General features: G+C 32.8%; 1 protein-coding gene across 1 annotated transcript; it reads right to left on the minus strand.

The window, feature by feature from the left end:
• Positions 1-2761: 2761 nt before the first annotated feature.
• LOC130628680 (gamma-aminobutyric acid type B receptor subunit 2-like) lies at positions 2762-19527 on the minus strand. Its single transcript, XM_057441663.1, has 12 exons — positions 19404-19527; positions 19087-19175; positions 17910-17988; positions 17335-17435; positions 17133-17208; positions 16299-16509; positions 15707-15839; positions 14109-14219; positions 13781-13903; positions 6292-6472; positions 4969-5126; positions 2762-4725 (listed from the first exon to the last, which is right to left on the minus strand). The coding sequence occupies exons 1-12, from the start codon at positions 19525-19527 to the stop codon at positions 4459-4461; spliced, it is 1653 nt and encodes a 550-aa protein (XP_057297646.1). The 3' UTR covers positions 2762-4458.
• Between the last annotated feature and the right edge of the window lie 3233 nt (positions 19528-22760).

Below are 22760 nucleotides of genomic sequence, written 5' to 3' on the forward strand. Positions count from 1 at the left end.
TTCGGCGAGCACGAACAGCAGCATGTCTTTGGACATCAACTTGCCTCCTAATAATACTGTTCTCTTCACTATGCATTTCTCGAGCCATGGCTTGTCTATGAGCATTTTCAGCACGTCTATTGGCAGCCTGCTTTTTAGATTCTAATTCTCTAGCAACTACGTGCCGTTGAGCATCCATAGCTTGTCTGTTGCGAGTTTGCTGAGCTGATTCTGCATTGCGCCTAGCTGCATGTCTAACAGCATCATTATGCCGCCTATTATTGGTCTGATCAGTCCATTCCAATCGACGTAAAGAGGCAACAGATTGAGCATTTTGCCTGCGTCTAGCTAAGAAAACATCATCATTATCAGATAACCGTGGTACTACATTTCTTTGCATTTCTTAAAGCAAAAATTTACCGCCGCGTTTCCTGTCTTAGCTTGCCATGGTTTTGCTGTTGCATAACCAACTTGTAGTTTCTGTTTTCTCATCCACATATAAAAACTCTAAGCTGCCAAAATAACCATTGCGGCGGAAAATACAATGATGAGTTATTCGAACCTGCACTTATTCGAATAATTCGGTTATTCGAAGTGAGATGGCGTTCCCCTTGGATCTGCTTACCCAACTCAGGCAAAAAAACTCTCGGTTATTCGAACTTCAGTTATTGGAATAATTCGGTTATTCGAAGTGATTTTTATTCCCCTTGGGGCCAATTATAGGCTAAGTCACCCTCAGTTATTCGAATTTTTCTTATTGGGAGATCGTCGAGTGAGAACATTGATTTTCTGTGATTAAAACACTTTTCTTCTTCAAAAAATCAGGTTTCAATATTCATGGCTATTTACACTCTTCAAGCAATTTCTTCAAAAGTTCAATATTCTCCTTCGGTCCAGAGAATTGAAGCAAACAGGGGATCCTCAATCCCTTATCATCTCCAAAGTTAGTTCTTTTCCCTGTCACTTTTACTTTGCAAGTACACAACATCTCTGACTTCAGAAAGTAAAATATCGTTTTGGCAAATTTTCCTGTTTTTCCTTTAGGCAAATGACCAACAATATCTCCTTTTTTGCAGACCGCCACTGCATATTTGTCTATGTCGTTTGTTGGTTCCATTTTAGCTTCTAGGACTTCACCAATAACAGAACCACAATGCCTCAATTACTTAAGAAAAGTCCATCCCATTATGGTTAAGTTGAAAATCTGGCGGGAAAACGAATTTTTCAGTTATTCGAACTCCCGGTTATTCGAAGTAAATTCTTATCCCCCTTGAGGCTTCGAATAACCGGGAGTCTACTGTACATGAACATTATTGTCAGAATTCTGTTAACTCATAACATCTATTGTAAGGAGCTTGAAACTCTGAACAAAATAATGCATATGAACATGTACAATTAACAAACAGATAAGGAGATATATACATACGTTTCAACATTTAGCAGACGTCAGCCAAAATACATTTTTTTTCAAGAAATTGTTATACCCGTTACCTTCATCTTGTAATGTTGAAACGCTGGTCGAAAAAATGCATATGATTATGCACTTAAAGATATTGTAAAAATTTTAGAAACACGTTGCCTCTTTTGTATAGATAGTTAAACGCATTGACGTCAGTCTTAATGCATTGACGTCGTGCTAAAACGCCAGAAGGATTACCAAATTATACCCAATCCATACCTAACAAAACTAGTTTAAATTAAACCGGTTTTAATTAAACTGATTTTTACTTAGCCCGGCTGAAATTCTCCACGCAATCCACCCCCTAAAACTGAGTTTTTACATGTACCATTCAAACCTAAAGTTCAAAACACATTGCCACGATCAAGAATAAAATTAAGTATGCTCAATATTCTGACTTGAAGCCTCTTCGAAAGAAGTAAAATTATTCTCTGGTCAGAACCATGAATAAAGTTTATAAAGAGTCTACAAGATAGATAGGTTAGCTACACCACAATAACGTTTCTTGAAAATTTATTTAACTGAAAGTTTGCAAGCAGACCACAGTAACAATCGTCTTTTCACTTTTAAAACTTCTTCAGTTTAATAACCAAGCGTCTTTAGATATAGAGCCTCATGTTTGCATGTTTTTACTTTAGGTGTGAATGGGGTATTAGGCATAACTGATTGGTTAATTAAATCGATGCAAGAAGTGCAGCAAAGAACTGAATGATTTATGTAAATATTTATCCAGTGCGGGTTAAACATGCGATGCGGGTCAAAACTAAAGCTGCACCACAACCCTTTTAAACACAGAGATAGACGACAGCTATTATTATGGAGAAGGAACACAATTTTTAAATTCCTTATATTCATCGAAAAGTAAAAATTAAAAATAATTAAAGTCCACTATAAAATAAATTTGCCCGTTAGAAATGTAGGGTGTGTGGATAGTTGTCAAATATTTTTACAGTCAGTATGAAACGAATAGCACCGATAATTCAGAATAGGCAAATACTGAATCTTTCTGAAAAAATCTTAAATGTTGCGATATCAGATCATTGAATTTATTGTCTTAAAATTGGTAAAAAAGGTAAAAGTTCATATTGTGCTTGTGTTGATTTCTATTAAATATAATAATATTCTTCACCCGTAAACTCGTAATAGCAGGTAATAATAATACCGATAGTAAAATTATAAAAAATAAATTGCTAATAGAATGTCATTATTAGATCGGTTACCCTAACTTGTTGATATTCTTTCCGATACGATTACATTTTATGTTCTTTGCTATTTTAAAACTTGAGAGTTATTGCTTTCAATTAACATTCAAGAAAATGCGCAAAAGAATTTCAAAGGAGAAATAATAAAATTTCAAAACCTCATTTATATTCTACATGTATTTCATAAGTTACACCAACATAGTTCTAATTATACATTTTATATACACATAACTCTTGTTGTTAGCGATTGATTAAAGGAGCTACAAAACGACCTGTTGTTTTTTTAATTTAGTGATTTACACGAAAGTCGAGCTAATGGCGGTAAAATAGAAAAAGATTTATGAGCACTGAGGATAAAAACGACGTCTAAAATCATCTTAAATATCACTTTGAACTTCTAAAATATAACTAAAACTTGATATCCATAATTTATTTAATGTAAGCACTTATCATGCCATTGAATCAAACTTTCTGATGAAATAAACTTCACATTTTTTTGAACTGGCTAGCTGTATCTTCTTACTTTTGCGTACACAAGATTATTCTACATAAAGCCAGTGAAAGCAACAACAATGACTTAAAAATCATTATAGAGGTATTCATTACATTCTTAAAGCTAGTAAAATAACATTTTTACCAAATATAATTTCTCGTGCTGTTCTTATTTCCTCGTCAAAACAAACTTTAGTTTTACTGATATTTATTATATTATACAGACTGTACCTCATTTTACCGTCGAAAAGAATACTAAAAGAAAATATTCCTTTTTAAGAAAATAGCAATAAAAAGGTAGCAAATTAATTATAACAAAAGTAGTTACTAATAAACAGGTTGTACATACAGTTGTAAAGTAAGTATAATTTCGTGTACTTGATGTCGAATAGGCCGTTTATTAGACAATATCATGCAGAATGTGCGACGATGAAGAGTAACGGTCATGACTGACAGCTTACTTAAAACGCTTTGTAGCCCCTTGAGCTCCAAACAAAAATAAGCTGAACAACAAATTGGTAAGTAAAATTTCACTTTCCTTTGCAGTTTTGTCTATTATAGTACTGTTTACCTGAAGAAAAAAACTACTGCGTACCTTAGTCATATTATTAATTATCATGAAACGTTAGATATATTGCAAGTCAACTGTATCTTTTTAGAAACCTTTAGAACCCGATAAAATATTTTCTTCACACTTATTCTATAATTAGCAATTTACATAAACAATAAATATCCACTCATCCCAAGGCTATAGAATATCAATTTTCTCTGAAGCACATATATCTTGCCGCCTACTTTTAAAGCCTTGCGTTGTTGGATTATGGTGCGTGTGTCATTCAATGCGACATTTTCTCTCTTAAAAATGGTAAATTAGTTATCAATGTCTAATCTACCTCTGCTAATATTTTTTTAGAGTAAAATTTAAGAAAGTATGTAATATTTAAAACGTAAAAGATGTGTTTTTTTCCTGCTCAACTGAACCTTAAAAAAGAGAAGTCTTTGAATTAGTAAAAACAAAAATAGTATCATGCGACCGGGTCAATTAAACAAAGTAGTTAAAAATCATTCTCTCGATTATTTGGCACTTAGCACCCCTGTTACATATGCTTATCACCTTAAAGTTAGCGACTGTTGAGACTCTACTATAAATAGAACCTATAAGAGGTGAATACGTTGGTCGGGAAAAGTTTTTAACTCCTCGCTGACTATATTTCATTCTCAAATCAAAATGTTGTCTGCATTTGTTAAAACACACATGCTTTTTATCGGAAACCGGGGCGCGGCTAATATAATTTATTGCGTAGCTGAATCTCCATTCCAAATTTTCTAAGGACCCATCCATATGTCACTCTGCTCGGCAGATAGCGTACATGTGGATAATCTATCTGCAGATGGCTCATACGCTGGATTATCTGCTTGATATTTTAGTGTTGAACCACTCCGTTGACTCGTATTTGCATCTACTACAGATCCGTTATGGCCAGCATTCCGTACTGTACTATTCGTCATCGTAGTATTTGTACTATTAATGCCAGTTTTATAAGGGAAACTTGCTGTGCTATCTTCTCCTTCATTCAAAAGTAATATTCTGAGCTAAAAAATATTGTATAAAAAGTTATGATCATGTCACGTTATCATATTTTTTTCAATGTGGTTTCGGTATATTTATTCTAAAATTTGTATTCATTTGATAATTTTTTTTAAAATCACTGTAGGGAACTTTACGTTCAGAATGGAAGCATAGCCGATGCAGGTAAATGGGTAATAAATGAAACGACCAGATAAAAAACATAAGTATTACAGCTTATCTATTAAGGTAATTATTATATGACCTACCTTGGGTAAAAATATGAGCAGCAATGTCACTGTGGTGCCCAAACATACGCAGATGGCAACAATAACGTATCCCGCTTCATGATTTGTTGTATTAGACAATGCAGTAGTACACACAACTCCAACTGCTGACAAAACAGCAACATTGTATACAGCCATTCCTAAAGCAGAAATACTTTTATCGCTATTATATTAACTTCGATGTGACTTTGCTTTACTAAATAGATATTCCAACCCTCAATTTTCATTTATTAAATATGATTAAAGAGCAGTAAATTTGGAATTATTCACGGATTCTTTGATACACCAATATATGACACAATCAACAATAAATGACGCAATCAACAATAAATGTCGCATGGTCAACAACAAATGTCTCATGGTCAACAATAAATGTCGCAGTTAAAATTCGTTTAATAATAAAAGTCACAAAATTCCTTGAACGCATATTTTAATAATCAAATTTATTTTACTAATTGAAATACTATTAAATACTTATATATCAATGTAATGCAGGTGATATAATAGCAATAATATGACCTGTTATCCCGCATGTGTATAGAAAGATCACATACAGATAACATTGGACAAATTGATGGAGTGGATGAAGACGGTGTACTAGAAAATGAGGAAAGGGGCAATAAAAATAAAATGTTGGAAAAAAGTTGGATGATGATAAGGATATGACGGAAGGAATGTTGTAAAAGGTCGATAGGCAATGATAAAGAAATATTTTGCAGTGGTTAGAAATATGATAATATGATATAAAAGAGATTTGATAAATGCAGAAAACAGATAAAGGAGATGGTACCTGAAGATTGGTGAGGTATGTCGTATTAACATTTAAAGCGTTATGGCCAAAACATTGATCTCTATGGAGATTTTATATAGTGCACAGTTTTTATTTTTGTCTCAATATATATTTATCTATCTTTTTTATATATAAGACAATTTAGGAAACTGTATATATATATTTCGTGCGTGTATCTTTTACCGTTTCATTGTTCTATTTTCTACATTAAAATTGTTCTACATTACTGGTTATTAGGTACCATGAAGGTTAGATATGAAAAGATGTCACAGTTATCGCAGAACCATAAAGTTTCACATCTATTGTTGAGCTTGAGACATTTGAAGCAAGAAAAATACAGAAGGTAGAAAGTAGATTTGAACATTTGCTACATCTGTTGGTAACGTGCGACATTTATTGGTGTACAATCCATTGTCTCAGTAGAAACAAGCTGTGAATTAAACATTATTTTAGGATATGAAAATCTAAAAACTGTTTCGGAGCCTTAGGTTAAGAATGGGTTACAAGAAGGTTACCTATAAATTTTGAATCGTTCAATGCTGTCACAGTAACGTTTCGTGTTTCCCAAGCCAAAAACAAACCAAAGATCAACAACAATCCTTTGTAAGCATACAAACAAGATGTGAAGTGCGTTTGAAACTCACATTCACACTGGTGAATGTATGGAATCGTAATAACATCGTTCTTTACGTCTTCCTGCAAGACAGGAGAAAACAAATATACAATATACCAAAAAAAATAAAACAATAATAATAATAATACAGTAAACAAAAATATATAACGGCACTGGTTCGAATTTATGACAAAAACGAGATTACTTTTCTATTTTTCAAAGCACCTAAATCGTATATATTATTTCTCTAGCGTGTGTGGACATGGTCACACACCCCACAGAATCACCGGCCACTTCCTTTTACTTTCCTACAGCGAGTCGTGACGCTAAAAATTACCAAGGTTAAATTCAGGGCAGTACTTCATAGTAAGTTGTAACTAAATGCGCACGGCTAAGGACGATATAAATATCTTTATATCGAAATACCTATTCATACAGACAGACATATATCGCTATATGGTTCTGACAAGTAGACAGGTTTACACATTCATAATTATATAAAGAGGTGTGTTTGCAGAAAAGATGGTTGATTATGAGTTAAGTTTTGTAGCTGTTCCTTCAGCATTTTACTGATTATTCCTTCAAAATAAATCTTACAAAACCATTTAAAGCAGAGCACTGTTATAGAAGTGCGGCATAGCACGGTTTGTGTAAAATTTGTGTAGCTATGGTTTTCAGTTTATATAGTTCATATAATACTTTTTATTTGGCGTAACTAGCTAATATTAGGTAACTAGAACTCCCCAGTACCTGTTTGAGTTAGGTTGTTAGTCCTCTTTGGCTATCTTTAGCTAGCTATAGTTACTTTAGTTGTCTTGCTGGGGATATTGCTCTAAATTATTTCAGAGTCAATCATGGAAAATTTATCAAGCTATAAAAATCTATGAATGAAGTATTATATGGCTAGTATAACAGTTTGAGGAAACTATACACTAAAATAATTTTGCGTAAAGTTACATGGAAGAGATTACGACAAAATAATTTTTTTTTAAGATGTGACAAGTGTGTCTGGTAGCTAAGATGTGGCCATTTATTGTTGTTATGTTTTTTACACTTTCTAGTAAACTTTTGTACTGCATATAACCAAAAGGATTAGTTTTACCAAATTCTCATTTTACAAGTTTCTTAGACATGCATGCATATTTTTACATTTTCGGTCAAGATTTGTATAGGAAGGATTGACTATTTATTTTTTCCCCAAACACTTGGCTATATACAGCTGTAAACACGCCATTGCTGTTTTTATATATAAAAGTTTCATAACAACTGTGTGTGACATACTTTATTGTCAAAACGCCCAGAGTTACATTCATTTTTTAACTTTTACCGACATACTGTGAACCCGTACTAGAGTATCCACCTGAATGTGTGGCACAGTTTACGGTTTTTATTAATTGCACCACGGTTTTTGCCGGGTAACACATTTACTTGTGGCTTACCCTGGCGTGCGACGCCAGGTCCCCGGGCTATTATATAAATAAGTACTTATGTGGAGCAAAGACTCACGCGGGAAGACTGGATAAAGACTGGATAAACTGTTTTGAAATTTCCAGCTTATTTTTTAATATTTCCCGCTGACATTTTGTAATTTCCCGCTGCGAATATTTTTTCAATGTTTAAGCAATTTTGTTCTTTAAGGAAATTGAATATTTTCATTTTTATTGTTGTTTTTCTCGAGGAATTAAATGTTGCTGTTGGACGCTAGTAAACGTTTATCTAAAAGTACGGACAAACCTTAAGTTAAATTCCTGCTGAGGATTTGATGAAACTTGAGAACAGGGAATGAGGAAAAAAGAAACGCCAGTATAGTTCTCGAATCAGGTAGAGAGGATGTCCTTTGGTGTAATGGAAACGCGGGTGATTATTTTTCCTATCTTCCTTGCAAAAACAATGTGCTTTCTCTGTACTTAGCATTTTAGATTACGGGGATGTCAGGAACACACAATAAGGCGAGCGGAAAATTTTGTAATTCGTCACAACAACAACGGGATGAAATATAGTGAATTCATGGAGGATCCAACCAAAACTCTAAAAGGTGGTCTTCGTTCAAAGCAAAGAATAAAGAAGCCCGAAATGTTTGCTGTTGGAAGAAAAATGTCCCGTAAGTTTGTTAAAATTGTATTTGTTGAAACTTCCTGATGCATTGAAAATTCTGGTAAATTTTATTTGAAGTAGCGTGGAAAATAAACCGAATTATATATTTCATGGTGGCACTGTTAATTTTAACAACATTTCCCAAAATGTTTAAAGTCGGAAACGAATGTATTTAATTCATGTCAATGAATCGTCACAATACCAATAAGAAGTTTAAGTGAGAACATATGAACGTTGAATAGTTTGTAAATTTCTCAAACTGTAACAAAACTTGTTGCGTTGTAAATGTTGTTGTTAAATTTTGTTGTTGATAGAAGCAAGTTTGATTCTCGACAAATTTAAGATCAAAGTAGTCCTACGGCCGTTGCCATGGCAGTGTCAATTAGTTCTTTCTGTTCGGTAAAATACTAACTTGTGTGATGTAAGTCCGCCTAAAAGTATTTTTTTATCATAATTAAAAAATATTTTATCAAAATAAAAAAAAGGTTTCATCGCTTTAAATATAGTTTTAGACTTTTAGAAATGAGTTATTACTTAAAATAAGTATTATTTGTTTTGACTTTATAATATTTTTTTGTGTTATTTTTGTATCAAAACATCTTGAAAGACAACAGGTGTTTTATTTAATTTGCTAGACTTAAAAACAATACTTTAAATGATTATGCGTAATAAAGTGTACTGGAAGTAATTTTGTGACAGCAGAACGAAGCAAAAAATAGTTTTTTGCGAAGCGAAATTGTGGAGCACGTATGCTACGCGCGAGGTATACCAAGAGAATTATTGAGAAATTTCGATAGAAAAAAAGTCATATAAAATCAGCGTAAAGAAATAGGACTGATATTTTTGCACATAAAGCTAGGGTATTTTTTTTTCTAAGAAAACAAATAAGTTTGGACCGAGGGGTTAAAGTATAAGTTTAGTAAAAAATGCAATAAGTACGGCTCGTACCCCTCCCCCTCACCCCCGGATTTTGATAAATATCCACTTCTACTATCAAACTAACAGCAATGAAATTGTCAATAAAAATTAGTTGTCGATAAGGCCTCCCTAACAAGGTTTAAAACGACAATAAAACTGTCATTTAAACAGAACTCCAAGGATGCCCAAGCTACACACGTTCTCTAAAAGACGTGGGCATTTTCGAAACTACTTGTAATTTCAGAACGAGGGTGCCGATAAGCCGCATACGCCGTAAAAAGTGCGGGCGTTTTCGGGCAAGTTCAGCGTTTTGAGAAAAATTTAAGTATTCCCCCCCCCCCCCCCCAAAAAAAAAACCCCGCATAGAGTCTAAAAAAGAAAAGAAAAACAGACACTAATGATTCAAAAAACTATAAAAATTAAAATGAACTTACTATGTGCTAGCGAAGTTCTTAAAAGAACTGTTTTTTATGGTTTTTCATAATATTTACTTGATAAATAACTTATATATAAACTTTATTAACTCCTTTCACCTAAAGCACCTTCTTGCAACTATCGTCCACATGGTATGTTTTGCATTTCGGGAATGCTCCAGGCGAGTTCGGGAAAGTGCGGGCGGTTTTGAAAAACAAACCGCTAATTTAATTCGAAAAGTTGCCCGAACTCTCCCTTATATATGCGGGCGTTTGCGGCTTATCGGAACCTTCTATTTTAAAATATTCTCAGGAATAATAGACCAAGAGAACTTACATTACAGTTTCTTGTCCATCACCCACGTGTGTTTAAGAACAACCCACATAAAAAAGTTCATTTTTTTAAAAATTATTTGTGTAAAATTTACCATTTCATTTACGATAAGCCATTTGTCAGTCATTTTATTCATCCAACAAAGTATTCTATCCAGGGCGCTCTTCTATAGTGATGAATTTAATAATAGAAATGATGCAGCATATTTTTTAAAAGGGTCTGATTGCAAAATATGATTGCTAAAGTTCAGCACTTGCAATATTTTTGTTTGTGCACTTACCTTCCAAAACACAGACAAGAAACATTATATTTTCCTCTGGGTAATTACATTAATGTTGGTTAAAAAAACGATTGGTGAGAAGCATGTATTTTTGGAATGTGTCTAAGCTATAAACTTATTTAATTTCCCTTGGTCTTGCATCAATCAAATCCTTAAAAAAAAAACTTTTAGAATGATTTTGTCAGATTTGGAAACTGTTGGTATGGTTGGAACTTTGCATCTAAAATTAGTAAAGTTGCCAAATTGTTTACTTTCTTCTTTTATACTTTACCGAGTTTGCCTTAATTATTCATGAAATGAAAAACAGCGCTTTCAGTTCCATTGAATTGACCATCCCTTAAATGAAAATGTTTTTTTTTTTTTTTAGGTACAATTGCGTGTAGTGAAAAGAAAGCGAAACCGTTATTGTTTTTTTCTGCCCAAAATTGAAGCTATTTAATAAATCTTGATAAAGTAAAAAAACTGTTTTGATTTGTTTGTTTGCTTCTAGTGCCGGTATTTTTACTTAAAAATATACTGTTTTGTAACGAACTGTTCTACAGAGCTTTCCTTTTCCTACCTCGTCCCCAGGGTTCTTCTACGCTATGATATTCAATTTTGATGTATTTCGGAAGATGTTAGCGCTAGAGAATCAAGAAGCGCTAGAGACAAAGCATTGGATATTTAATTTTGCTTGCAACTTGCGAAATGCTTCGCAACCGTTTTTTTTAATTTCTAGTCTTCGTTTACATACTTTCGCATGTTGTTAAAATTTTAAAAAAACTTTTTTTTTCTCCAAAAGCGCCTAAAGCGCTATAAGTTAAAATCTCTCTTGAAAGACCAAGAATTAAGTGCATTCTCACAAGTCCTGGCTGTATGCGATGTACGCCGTCTGACGTCACAAATCAACAAAATATGTACAAACCAAGTTGACTTTTGTTCGATAATGATGGCAACCGTTAGTTTAATAATGGCTTTTTGTGGACGAAATTTGACATAATAAAAATTTTTGTGCCATTTTGTTTTCATCAGGAATGTCTGAGTGCTTTTATTACATAAAAACATATTTGTAGTTTCTTTTTCGTTAGTTCTCCTTTAAAGCGAAAAAAAAAAGAGAAAGGAGAAATTGATTTAGTCAAGGGAAGAAAAGAATGTTTGTCAGAAATACGATATTCACAAGGTGAATAAAGCTACACATTACTTAACTTAAGTATATTTTGTAAATGTAATAACAGCAAACTTCGAGAAGTTAATAAAAGCTTCGATTAAAAACTACCTAGCTAAGCATTTGTTTGAACCTGCAGGCTTTTTGTGTGACGCGTGATCTATGATATTGATAAACGACGTTTTCCATGTACGTTCCCTTATCTATATTCTGTAGCGTTTTTCCAAGTTTAATTTGTAGTGTACATTTTATGCATCTATTTTTAAAAATCCTGTTTTATTCTATATCATCCCACCCTTTTTGTGCTTTGGTGTTTTTTCGTGAAAAAGTAACACATCGAATAATGCTTTTATGTATATCTGTTGCATGGCATAAAGAGAAATACAGTGAATTCCTCCATGGGCATACAGCTAGAATGTTGGGACTTAACACTTTCTCTTGAGCCGAAGACATAAGAACAAATTAAGAACAGTTCAGTCATAAAGAAAATTTTCTGTTGCTGTACTTCTTTAGATTTTTCTAAAAACATTTTAAATTGATATAATGAAATAGTTAAATGTTTAAAATGAGAAATTCTAACTCTGACATTATACAAAAATTTAAATTCCCACAAAATCCATTAAACTTTATGAACCCTGGAAATTTATTTCATAAAAATGTAAGCATTTTCCTGATTCTTTTTTTGATTTGCGAAATTCTCTTCTTGCAAAATTTTCTGAAAAAAAAAATTCCAGAAATTACTTATTTTTAAAATATAAACTTAATTGGTTCCAAATTGTGGTTTTCGATATTTTCGTGTAAGATTTTGTGGGAAAAACAATAATCAGCATGCTAAAAGAACTGACTTTGATTGAGTTACAAATACTCCAGACAACCATTCTTCTTTATATTTAGTGTAAAATTTTGTGGATATGGCTATATTCAATATACCGTACCTTAAAAAATATTACCACTTATCTGTTCAGTCATTGTCATTGAATAATATAGATATTATCATGTCATGAACAAGCGAGTTTATTCTAGACTACGTTTCGACAGCTGTCATCGACGAGCAATGATCGTAATCATCTTTGGCTATTTATTAGTTGAGGAGAAAGAGGATCGAAATTAACTCATCAGATCACAGCATTTTTCAGGGACCCAGATGGAAGCAATAGATTGATTAAAATCTTTCTTTTTTCTAAAAGTTCACTTTTTGTTACGTTTGTTACCATTTTGCACAATAACATGAGAACTAGATTAGTTGTGAGCAAATTTCTGGACGATAGTTGTTCACATGCAAGTTTGAAGAATGAATCAACAAAATGTTGTATTTTACAGCTTTTAACTTGTAGTGTCACAAAGTCGTAGTTAACACAGTTATAAAGAGGGTAATGGTAACGGTGATATGACAAAAAAGGTTAAAATATTATAGAATTCAAGTGTGCATCTCTTGGTTTTATTAGCTAGCTAAATCTAACCTAGTCACGTTTTTAGAGCGATGTGCATTTTTACTTTACTGTTTCCTAGTAACTTTGAAATTAAAACATAATGTACAGTTTACTAACGCTCAGTGACACTATATATTACTCTAAACTGAAGATGCCAGCAATATCGCTAATTTTAGTAAATTACTTCAAATTTTGTTTGTACAAGCCTATACTGGTATCGTCGTAACTCAAAGCTAGATCGTATACCTACCACATGTAGCACGAAGAATAATGAACGAACCGTAGAAACGGACGACCCAGTGGCTACCAAATACATGCAATTATCCGATAGTACTACTAAATTTTCATAATTAAATTGTATAACAAACTAATTTTGTAAATAATGCAAATAAAAAATAACCATTATATGCAATATCTGGCTACAATGTAAAAATTTTCTTATAACTTATCCCGTGTTCATGTTATTCTGCATTTAGATATGTACATTGCGCGGAATGAAAATGGATATGGAAATAGGTCTTGAATCAATCTTGCGAAAGGTCTGTTCTTATCTACACCCTTTTTATAAATCTTTGCTTGATTTTTGTCTATTTTAAAAGACTGATCCTACATAGCATTGTGTGCAAATGATTTTGCGCACCCAACTAATATTCGTATTGTTAACATTATTTTTACCATGGTCAGTTTAAACAACCTACGAAACATAATTTTGGTAACGTAAAATCGTGTAATAAACAGAAACAGACACTCTACAGTGTTACAATTAACTGCAACTTACGGTCTTTTCTAGCTCTTTTGTTTTTAACTGAAACGGCGAAACCATCATCCACACCCCACAAATTGTGACATCGATTATTAACAAAACAAAGATTATACCCAACAAATGCAAATCTTTTATGGACTAAAGTGAAAAGAGTAACTTTCAAAGTAAAAATGTGTTCAAGAAAAATTCAGACATTAAAAACTGGCTAGTAATACTTTTTGCACTTATAAGTCTAGATCAACCAAACAGATAAGCTGGTTTACGTTGGAGATGTAGAAAATAATAAAAATATTTATCAGCAGTATGCAACGAAACAACTGACCGTTAAATTTAGCATACTTACAACTCTTCCCATTGACTTTGAAGCAGTAAAGATTTTGTATACACGCCATGTTTTACTAAACAGCCCTCCAAATGATAGTGTAAAGCCAACTGCTAGTATAATTGCAATCATCTGGAAAACATTGGTATATGTATATGTCGACAAAAACGTGAAGGCGTTCATCAAAATTCTTTATTAGTGACAATGCAATCAACAAAGGTAAACAGAGGAAAGATTGCTTATTACTGAAAAACCAAACCAAACAAACTTAACTACATGTTTTGGCACGAAATGGACTTCTGATAGCCAATAGTAATAGCATGAGTTGAGTTTGTGGTTAATTTATTTTATTTCTAAATTTTAAAAAAGCCCTACACGTCTTAATGCAATGTGATTCGAGAAGGGTTAAACTCATTTTTCTACTATCATATTTTTCTTTCGTCTTTTGCTGTGCCAGTTGAAAATAATTAATTATTAATAACGTGGTCCCTTTTTCTGCATAATTGGAGAACTACAAATACTCCCCCGTAGGGGATGCTAATAAATCAGTAATTCGCCGTAGAACTTCCTCCCGAAACGGCTGGTTTATTTTATTTTAAATTTAGTCCAAATTAAGAAACTTTTAGTACTAGATCCTTCCTTTAAATTATTGTAAAATCAATATATCGCATCAATTTAAAAAGTCAAAATACAAAAAAAGTGTTCTCTGTGCAACACTATATTCTCCATAGCAAATTCCTTACACTTTTTGTGGGCTTAAAAATTTGAGCCTATAAGCGCTTCGCTAGTGCCTAGACCTACGCAGTATGAAACTTCGTAATGCGCGGAGGTACCTGACGTACTTTCGTGAATAACATTAGAACGGTTCTCAATGATACTGAAAGTTTTGGCAGGTGGTTACCGTTTTGGAATGGAATGACCAAGAAAATTACGAAAAATTTTTAAGTAGGTGGTAACCCATCTTTTAACCAAAAAATGTACTAAAGAAATCCTACATGTCATTAAAGGGAGCATCAACATCAATCAGAATAGTAAAAAAGTCATTGAAAGTGTCAACACAAATACATAATTGGAAAATTTCAAAGCAAATATCGTCAAAATATAGGCCAAACAACAGATCTTCGTAAGTTGGAATTTCAAAACAGTGCTGAAGTCAGCAGAAGTTATTGTTAACAACCATCATTTTAGGCGTGATTTTAGATTTCATGTGAAAGACATATTCTTACGAAGTCTTTTGACTTAAAACTCAACATGAGGGAAGTTATAGACTGGGAAACTTTTTGACCCTGATACCTCGCGTAAGTAGGGTTAAGAAATCAGGGTACGAAGATGCTAAGTAAGTACTGATGTTGTTATAAAAATTTTCTAAGCAGAGAAAAAGTACCAACAGATTTCTTTAGGTTGGAAGAAACTAAATTTTAAGCTGACACTTGAGGTTAAAACTAAAACGGAATATTCGAGAGGAAACCAGATTATATAGGTAAAATATTTTCTGGTTTCAAGCTTTTCTAAATCTTTATTTATAGATAAAGAACTAATGCAGATAAAATATTTTCAAAAATGGATATTCGAGACAACTGCAGAAATAATTATGAAAGTGAACAACAATAGTATCTTACGTTGCACGAAAATGGGATATCATTTGTATTGATCAGTCTTGAATCCAAACCATACAGCACCACCGACAAATAACACAGCATACAACCAATGCATATGACGTCATTAATAGTGGGTGACGACATCTTAATGGCTCTAAGAACAAATCTTTAGTGCTTAACTTTGGGATCAGCTTTTTAAATCCTTGGAGATTGAAAGCATGAAATGCGATAGGGATAAAGCATCATTGTATAACCGAATAAAAATAATTTATTAGCAAACTTATTTTTTAACATTTATACGTGATATCATTAGCAGTTGTAAAATAGATTGGATATTTTGACGTTTTATTTTGACTTTTATCATTGATACAAATATAGTGGAGTCTTGTTATCTGGAACTCTGAGCAGACCGACAAAAAGTTTGAGATAGCGCAGTTTGGGATTACGCCTGGAAAAATTCAAGCGGGTTTTCATCTTTTTTACAAAAACAAAGTAAGACACCCGAACCAGACTACGGGGAAAAGAGCCACTGAGAACAAATAATATCAAAAGCAGAGTGATGAAATTAATTTACTTTTTTTGAAAAAGATATTTGTTATTTCAAATTGTGTACATTTTTCTTAATTTCTCTAGTAAATAAGCTTTCAAATTTACAAATGAGATCCTGCATTTGATCACCTCTTTCCCACTAAACAGAGAAAAGTTTTTCAATATTTGTAAAGAATTTTCTACATCGACTTTGTTGAGTGCTGCTAATTCTTCGTCATTATTCACGATGTATTTTTCTTCTTCATTTTGAATCTGTACAGGTTCTTGCACAATTTCTTCAACATCAAGATGTATGCCGTTTTTATTTCAACATTATCTTCAGTTGTTATGTTTTCTGGCACCAGGATCAAATCTTTTCCCCGTAATCCTTGCAGTTCTCCATTTCCTTATAATCTTCATCATGTTGGTCTTTCTCTGTAATCTTAGAAAACAATTGTGGATGTACTGACTCATAACATGCTGATACAAGCAATTCCAAAGTTGTTATCCGAGTATTGTTGGAAGTGGTTTATTTGAATCGAGACTGCAAAGGATGAGTTTTCTATAGTGGTCCCTTTAACACCTTATAAACCCTTGACCCATGGGTTGGCTGACAAAAGTTGTATTGGGAGTTTAATAAACTGATGTAAAGTATGATTGATAGGTTCTTAATGCTGGGATAAGCTGGGCAATTGTTAATAATCAGTATTATTTTTCTTTGTTCCACTTGAAACCTTTTGACGGTGATAGGATGCAAGTTCCATGTATTTTGAACTTAATTGGTCGAAAGATAATTATTGACATTTTAAGAAAAACATTAGAGTGTTAGAAGTTTTATAAAACCAATTTTTACAGAGAAATACGTGCAATTATTACCTTTATTCCCACCGGTCTAGCTATCCAGGAGATGCATGCATACTGGCGTTCTGTTTTAGCAAGTTGCTTGTATTGGAATGGTTCGACTCCGTTTCAACACAACCCACCGGAGCACAACACTGTTGAGGTTATCAAAATTACTCACTCTAAACTTTTGCTTTTGTGCTGGTAGGGTTGTCTTCTGAAACTTTCAAATTCTGTCCTTTATTTTAGACCCTAGTCAAAATTGTATTTGGCGGAACTACATATTTGATAGAAGCATTTTTATTTAACAGTCCTTTCTCTATTTCTTTAAATGCTTTGCACTCTTCTTTCAATGTTTTTACAGAAAGCTTCTTTTTGACACCTTGAGAGCAAAAGATACCCAACGTAGATAAAAAATACACATAGTTGAGAAAGAAAACCATTCTGTAAAGCGTTCAAAAATTCGAAAGTGAAAAGTCTATCAATCAAACCGTAGTGATCATATAGTCGTGATTAGCCTACCTTAGGCCTGTTTCGTAAAAATCAAAATAGAGTTAACGAGAAAATTTTGACATGAAAATTATGGGGTGCTTTTAGACAAATGTAATGGAATTGTTAATTTAGCAATTGTGGTTTGCTGTTAGCTAATTTTTTCATTATGAACCAAAATGTACCCTCTAACCGTGTTTGAAGATACTTGCACCTACTGATTAGCGTGTAATGTATTTTCAAAAAACAACGCTAAAGTCTAAGTTTCGCTGAAACTCAGGATACAGTCTGATACAGCAAGAAGGGACAGGCAGCATTTTTTTTTATTTTATGGAATAAATTCCCATGCAATGTGAAATATTATTACTCTTAGCACTGTCAAATATTGTTGCACATCCGTTTAGATTGCTTAGAATGGTTCGCCCTTTCTCCGGTATATAACCTTTCTACAATTTTGGTATAAGTTACAACAACGATATGCATTTAAACAGTCACCCAGCAATTTAATTTTGTAGAAGAATTTTTTCGTCAAAGTTTCAAACTTTTATCTTCAGTTTAAATGAAAAAACAGGCTATATCCCATCTTTTAAAAAGGTTAAAAAATAGTTGTGTGCAAAAAACATGTGTCATAGATTGATTGAGACTGTTGTGGAATTGTGAGCTGAATATATCTCGTTGCATCATAAACTACAGAATTTTTCCTGTGTTTACAACATAGTAAATGGTACAGCTACCTTACTCCATTTAACATTAATAAGGACCAGCCTATAAAGCCGGTGGAGAAATCCACTTAGGCAAAAGGTCAGTAAAAAGAGAGTTTGTTTGGATGTTTTGCTGACGTCAGCAGTGCAGTGCAGATAAAAAAATTTGCAAAATTTGTTTATTCTTTGTCTGTTATGTGAGAGGTTGAAATGCTGGTTAAAATAATGTACAGGATAATATGTTCTCGAAGAATGCCTAAGGAGATATCAGGGATTAAAATTTTGCTGACGTCAGCAAAGACCCGTCAAAACCTTAAATTTTTTTTTAGAAATTTGTATACCTGTTGCCTTCATCGTATAGATCTTGAAACGCTGATCAAGAAAATGTATAGGATCATGCGTCTTTGACAAATGGTTGCAGAGATATTAGGGTTTAAAGGTTTTTTGATGACGTCATCAACCCGCCCATTCCGAAACGGATTTGGGGACCTAGGTTTGGCGAAATTACCCAAATTGGTCCTAGGTGGTCCCTAGTTACCCACGCGGTGAAAAAGCATTGACGTCACCACCTCGTTTCCAAGTTATTTGGCCTCAAAGTTTTAAGTGCACTGTATTGGCTTCATTAATTTATTTTAGGATATTGACGTTGAAGTAGTGTTATTGACGTCGCGCCGTAACGTCATAAAATTTAACCTTTAAGGCATAATTTTTTCGGCACTTCAAAGAAATTTTCGGTGACATCAAAGGAAAATGAGGATATCCACTATGACTGTCACATACACTTCGTATTATTATATAAGAAGAACATTTGAAGATGTTATTGCAGCAACTATATTTAGCTACCTCCACATTTTCACTAGAGGTAGCCACCACTAAATCTGTATCTGTAGTAAAAATCAGATTGGTAAAACATAAAGATACAATAAAGCTAACTAGGACAAAACAAAATTAACAACATCATTATAACTAGCCTGGAAATTTGCTCCCTCCAAAATCTTAAAATTAGTATGTAATATTTATACATTGCTAAAAAATGTGATGACATACTTATGTCACTGCTATAAAAGATATTTTGATGAAAAAGAGCTTAAAGGCACCTCCAAAACTTCCAAAATGTCAATCATTATCATGCTTTCATTGCAAAAATTTCACGTTTGTACTGATCAAAGCAACAGGTAACAAGGAGTACGGCAGTTCATATTCGAGATGAATTTCACAGTTTTTAATGATGTTCGATTTGAAATGTTCCGATGGCGTCGCTTGAAAAAATCCTGACTTCAGCATAAATATATTTTTTTGTTTTTCATACTACAATTGTGCCACGTTTAATGTCATAGATATTTTCCTGTCAGACTTTATGGACAGCGCACACCCCTCATCAGCTAAATTCATAGGCCGGCATATGAGCGCAAATATTTTGCTTATGAGAAAAAATATCCACAATGGTGGGTTATTGCGCTTTTAAAACGAAGCAGGCCAATCTCGTTCCTAGCCCTGTTGCGCCTCCTTTTATATGAAAACGTTGAGACGCACATGGTCCTGGAGGAGGCCTCGTAACGTGACCCTCAAATGCACAATTTTTTCAATTATACGAGATTTGTTCAAAGTCTTAAATCTCACCTCGCAGAAGTAAACAAGAGAAGTACATTGAGTTACAGATGTGTACAGCGAGCTTGTTTCCATTCCTCACATGCAGCCAGAGACAAAGTGTTATTGTATATTAGTCCTTCTTTACTCGAAATGTATCAATATACGATCATGTTAGGTAGGCTATTGTATTTTACTGACTTAGTTGGCCAGCAAGATATCATTGCTCTAACTTGTAGTTAGCTAAAAATAAAGAAACTTGTTGCTAGAATTTTATAAGTTATTCGCCCATCTAACTATAACAATTCGTTGGTTTTCTCAGATGCAAAACTGTCTACATGATTTTCAATGGGTGATGCGATTCTAGGTTCAAATTCAGGCAGTGATAAACATGATTAATTGATTTTTTTTTATTTATTATTTATTTTGACTGAACTTTAGAATTTTCATTTTCTGTAACTGCATGTCTGTGTGTCTGTATTGCAGCTTTTATATAATAACCGAGATATTGCTGTACGAATCTTGAAGTTGCTTCTTTATTATTATTTTTGACATCAGAAAGTGAAGACGATTGTAAAATTACTGTTTGCAGTTATATTTAGCAGCTGCTATAATGTCAAAAAGCTGGAGGGAATCATGTATGTGGATGAAAAATGGCTTAAAAAAATTATTCACTTTCGAAGTCGGAGAGGCGTTTATATTTTGTAGCTTGAAATTCCGAATGTACATCCATTCATTACAAATTTTGCTTTTTTTATCCAATGAAATTTTTTATTTAATGTCATACAGCTTTTTTATTTTTCACACATCAGACTCACATTTTATTGCACACACATAAAAAACAAAAGTTTTTTGTTTAAAACCTTAACAATCCAAAAAATTAATGAAAATAGTTGAACTGATTTGACGCCCACATATGATCCAACTTGTCTATTTTAACTTATGGAATCATGTATCACCGCTTTTAGACAATTTTACCAACAACAAAGTGATATGTGCTACCTTAAAGAAAGTTATTTTTGTGGGAACAATTTTTGGAGTTGCTGAATTCTTTTAGAGCTCATCACAAAAATAAATTCTGCTAAAGTAAGTAAGTAAGTAATTCTTATCAACTTAATCATATTCCTTGTGAATTAATTGTTGGAAATTTTTTAGAAGCTTTTTTATGGAATCCGTTTATCGGAATAATTCATTGTTCCGACCCAATGCTTTCACACACGCCCAATCCTATTGGGCTGGTTAAGGGTTTGATCTCAAACGTAGAACACACACCCTAATTAACCTATTTTCAATGTGTGAGTTTCTTAAGTATTTTTTGTATTTGCTGTCGAATACAGCTTCCATGAAAAGGGCTAAATTCTGGAGTACAGAAAGTGTGATGATAATAGAACATTTTTTTTTGACTTATATTAAACTAGTTTAAAAAAAAGAAGTCAACATTTTAAATTATTTTTAAATATTTACTAAACATATGAGATTTTTAAATAAAGAGAAAAGGACTCTTGAATTATATTCAGTATAACCTTCCGATTAACAGATAAATTATTAATTTTAAATAACCTAAGGCTAAAATACATGTTAAGTTTAGAGGGGTCGTTCAAATGTTTGATAAAAATACTTACCGTGTAAACAGCAAAGATGGACAACTTTTTTCAGTTTTATAAGTTTTTTTAAAAGTTCGACATGTTCAACTTTTGCTAAGTTTTTTCTCTTGAAATTAACAGAATGATCAATGAGCTATTGTTTAAACTAAAGATTTGAGTATATTTTTCCAATTTCTAATCATAACTGCTTTTTTTCTTTCAACATTTACCCTGCTGGTGCTATAACAATATCCACAACGGAGTATTTACGTGTTTTTCTTTGGTTTTTTAAAAAAACTTATACATTTTATCTTAACGTTTAGACAGTGAAATGGCCCCTATGGGATTTCGTTTAGAGACAATTATAGTTTGTGTGTTTGAGTTGTCCCTTGTGGTGCGCTAATGTCATTGTGTGTGTTAATCGTGCGTATCGTAGCTGTGCAGTAATTGTTATGTTTTTGTGTCACTTTTGTGTATAAAAAGAGTTGTATTTCTGTGTAAAACAGTTGCTTAGCGTTGTGAACAGCGAGAACAGTTTACTAAGGATTTTGAGGATTTGTACTTTATTATTGGAAAGAAACTGTTGAATCTTACAAAATTCTGTCTTTTTATGTGAACCGAACAACAACGCGCAGTCATAGACAGGTATGCAACGAAAAGTTTTTTCTTACAACTAAACGGTCCGTTTAAACTTACCGTGTATTTTAGCCTTTAAAAGATGCTAAATTATATAAATAACTGCACCTAGCATTTCAAAACGTTAGTTGGAAATTTATTTCTTAAACGTCGATTATTATAAATATATTCTATATTCAAAGGTATAGTACGTTGATAATGCGATACAACTTTGTTTTCTATGTGATTACTATTTAAATTAGGCTTTTTAATTAATTTTTCTACCTCTGTTCTACCTCGTGTTTGTCTACAATATGCTGCTATTTTTAAATTTTTAACACCTAAGATCACGTGCTTGGCTATTGTTTTTTTGAGAGATTCCCGCATCTGTCATATATATATCATCGCATACTATCTTTAACATTATATGTGTTGTTAAGCAAAAAACTGTTTTTACAATTTAATATTGGGACATTTTGGGAGGCCTAATTTGGTAGAACTTTTGATATTCTTTGAAAAGTCATATTTATGACAGATTAGGTTACAGTGGATGTGCATATGCAGAATTAAGTTAAACTTTATCTTCCCTAAAGATTGATTATGCAAGGTTTTGAGAAAACATCTGGAAACCAGTCGATGGTATTTTTTAAGTTGATGATTTTTCACAGATATAAAATAACAAAACAGCAAAATCCAAACAAAAACTCGAAAAAGAGTAATCTATTAAGAAAT

The sequence above is a fragment of the Hydractinia symbiolongicarpus genome, chromosome 15, assembly GCF_029227915.1.
Source record: "Hydractinia symbiolongicarpus strain clone_291-10 chromosome 15, HSymV2.1, whole genome shotgun sequence".
NCBI lineage: Eukaryota > Metazoa > Cnidaria > Hydrozoa > Anthoathecata > Hydractiniidae > Hydractinia > Hydractinia symbiolongicarpus.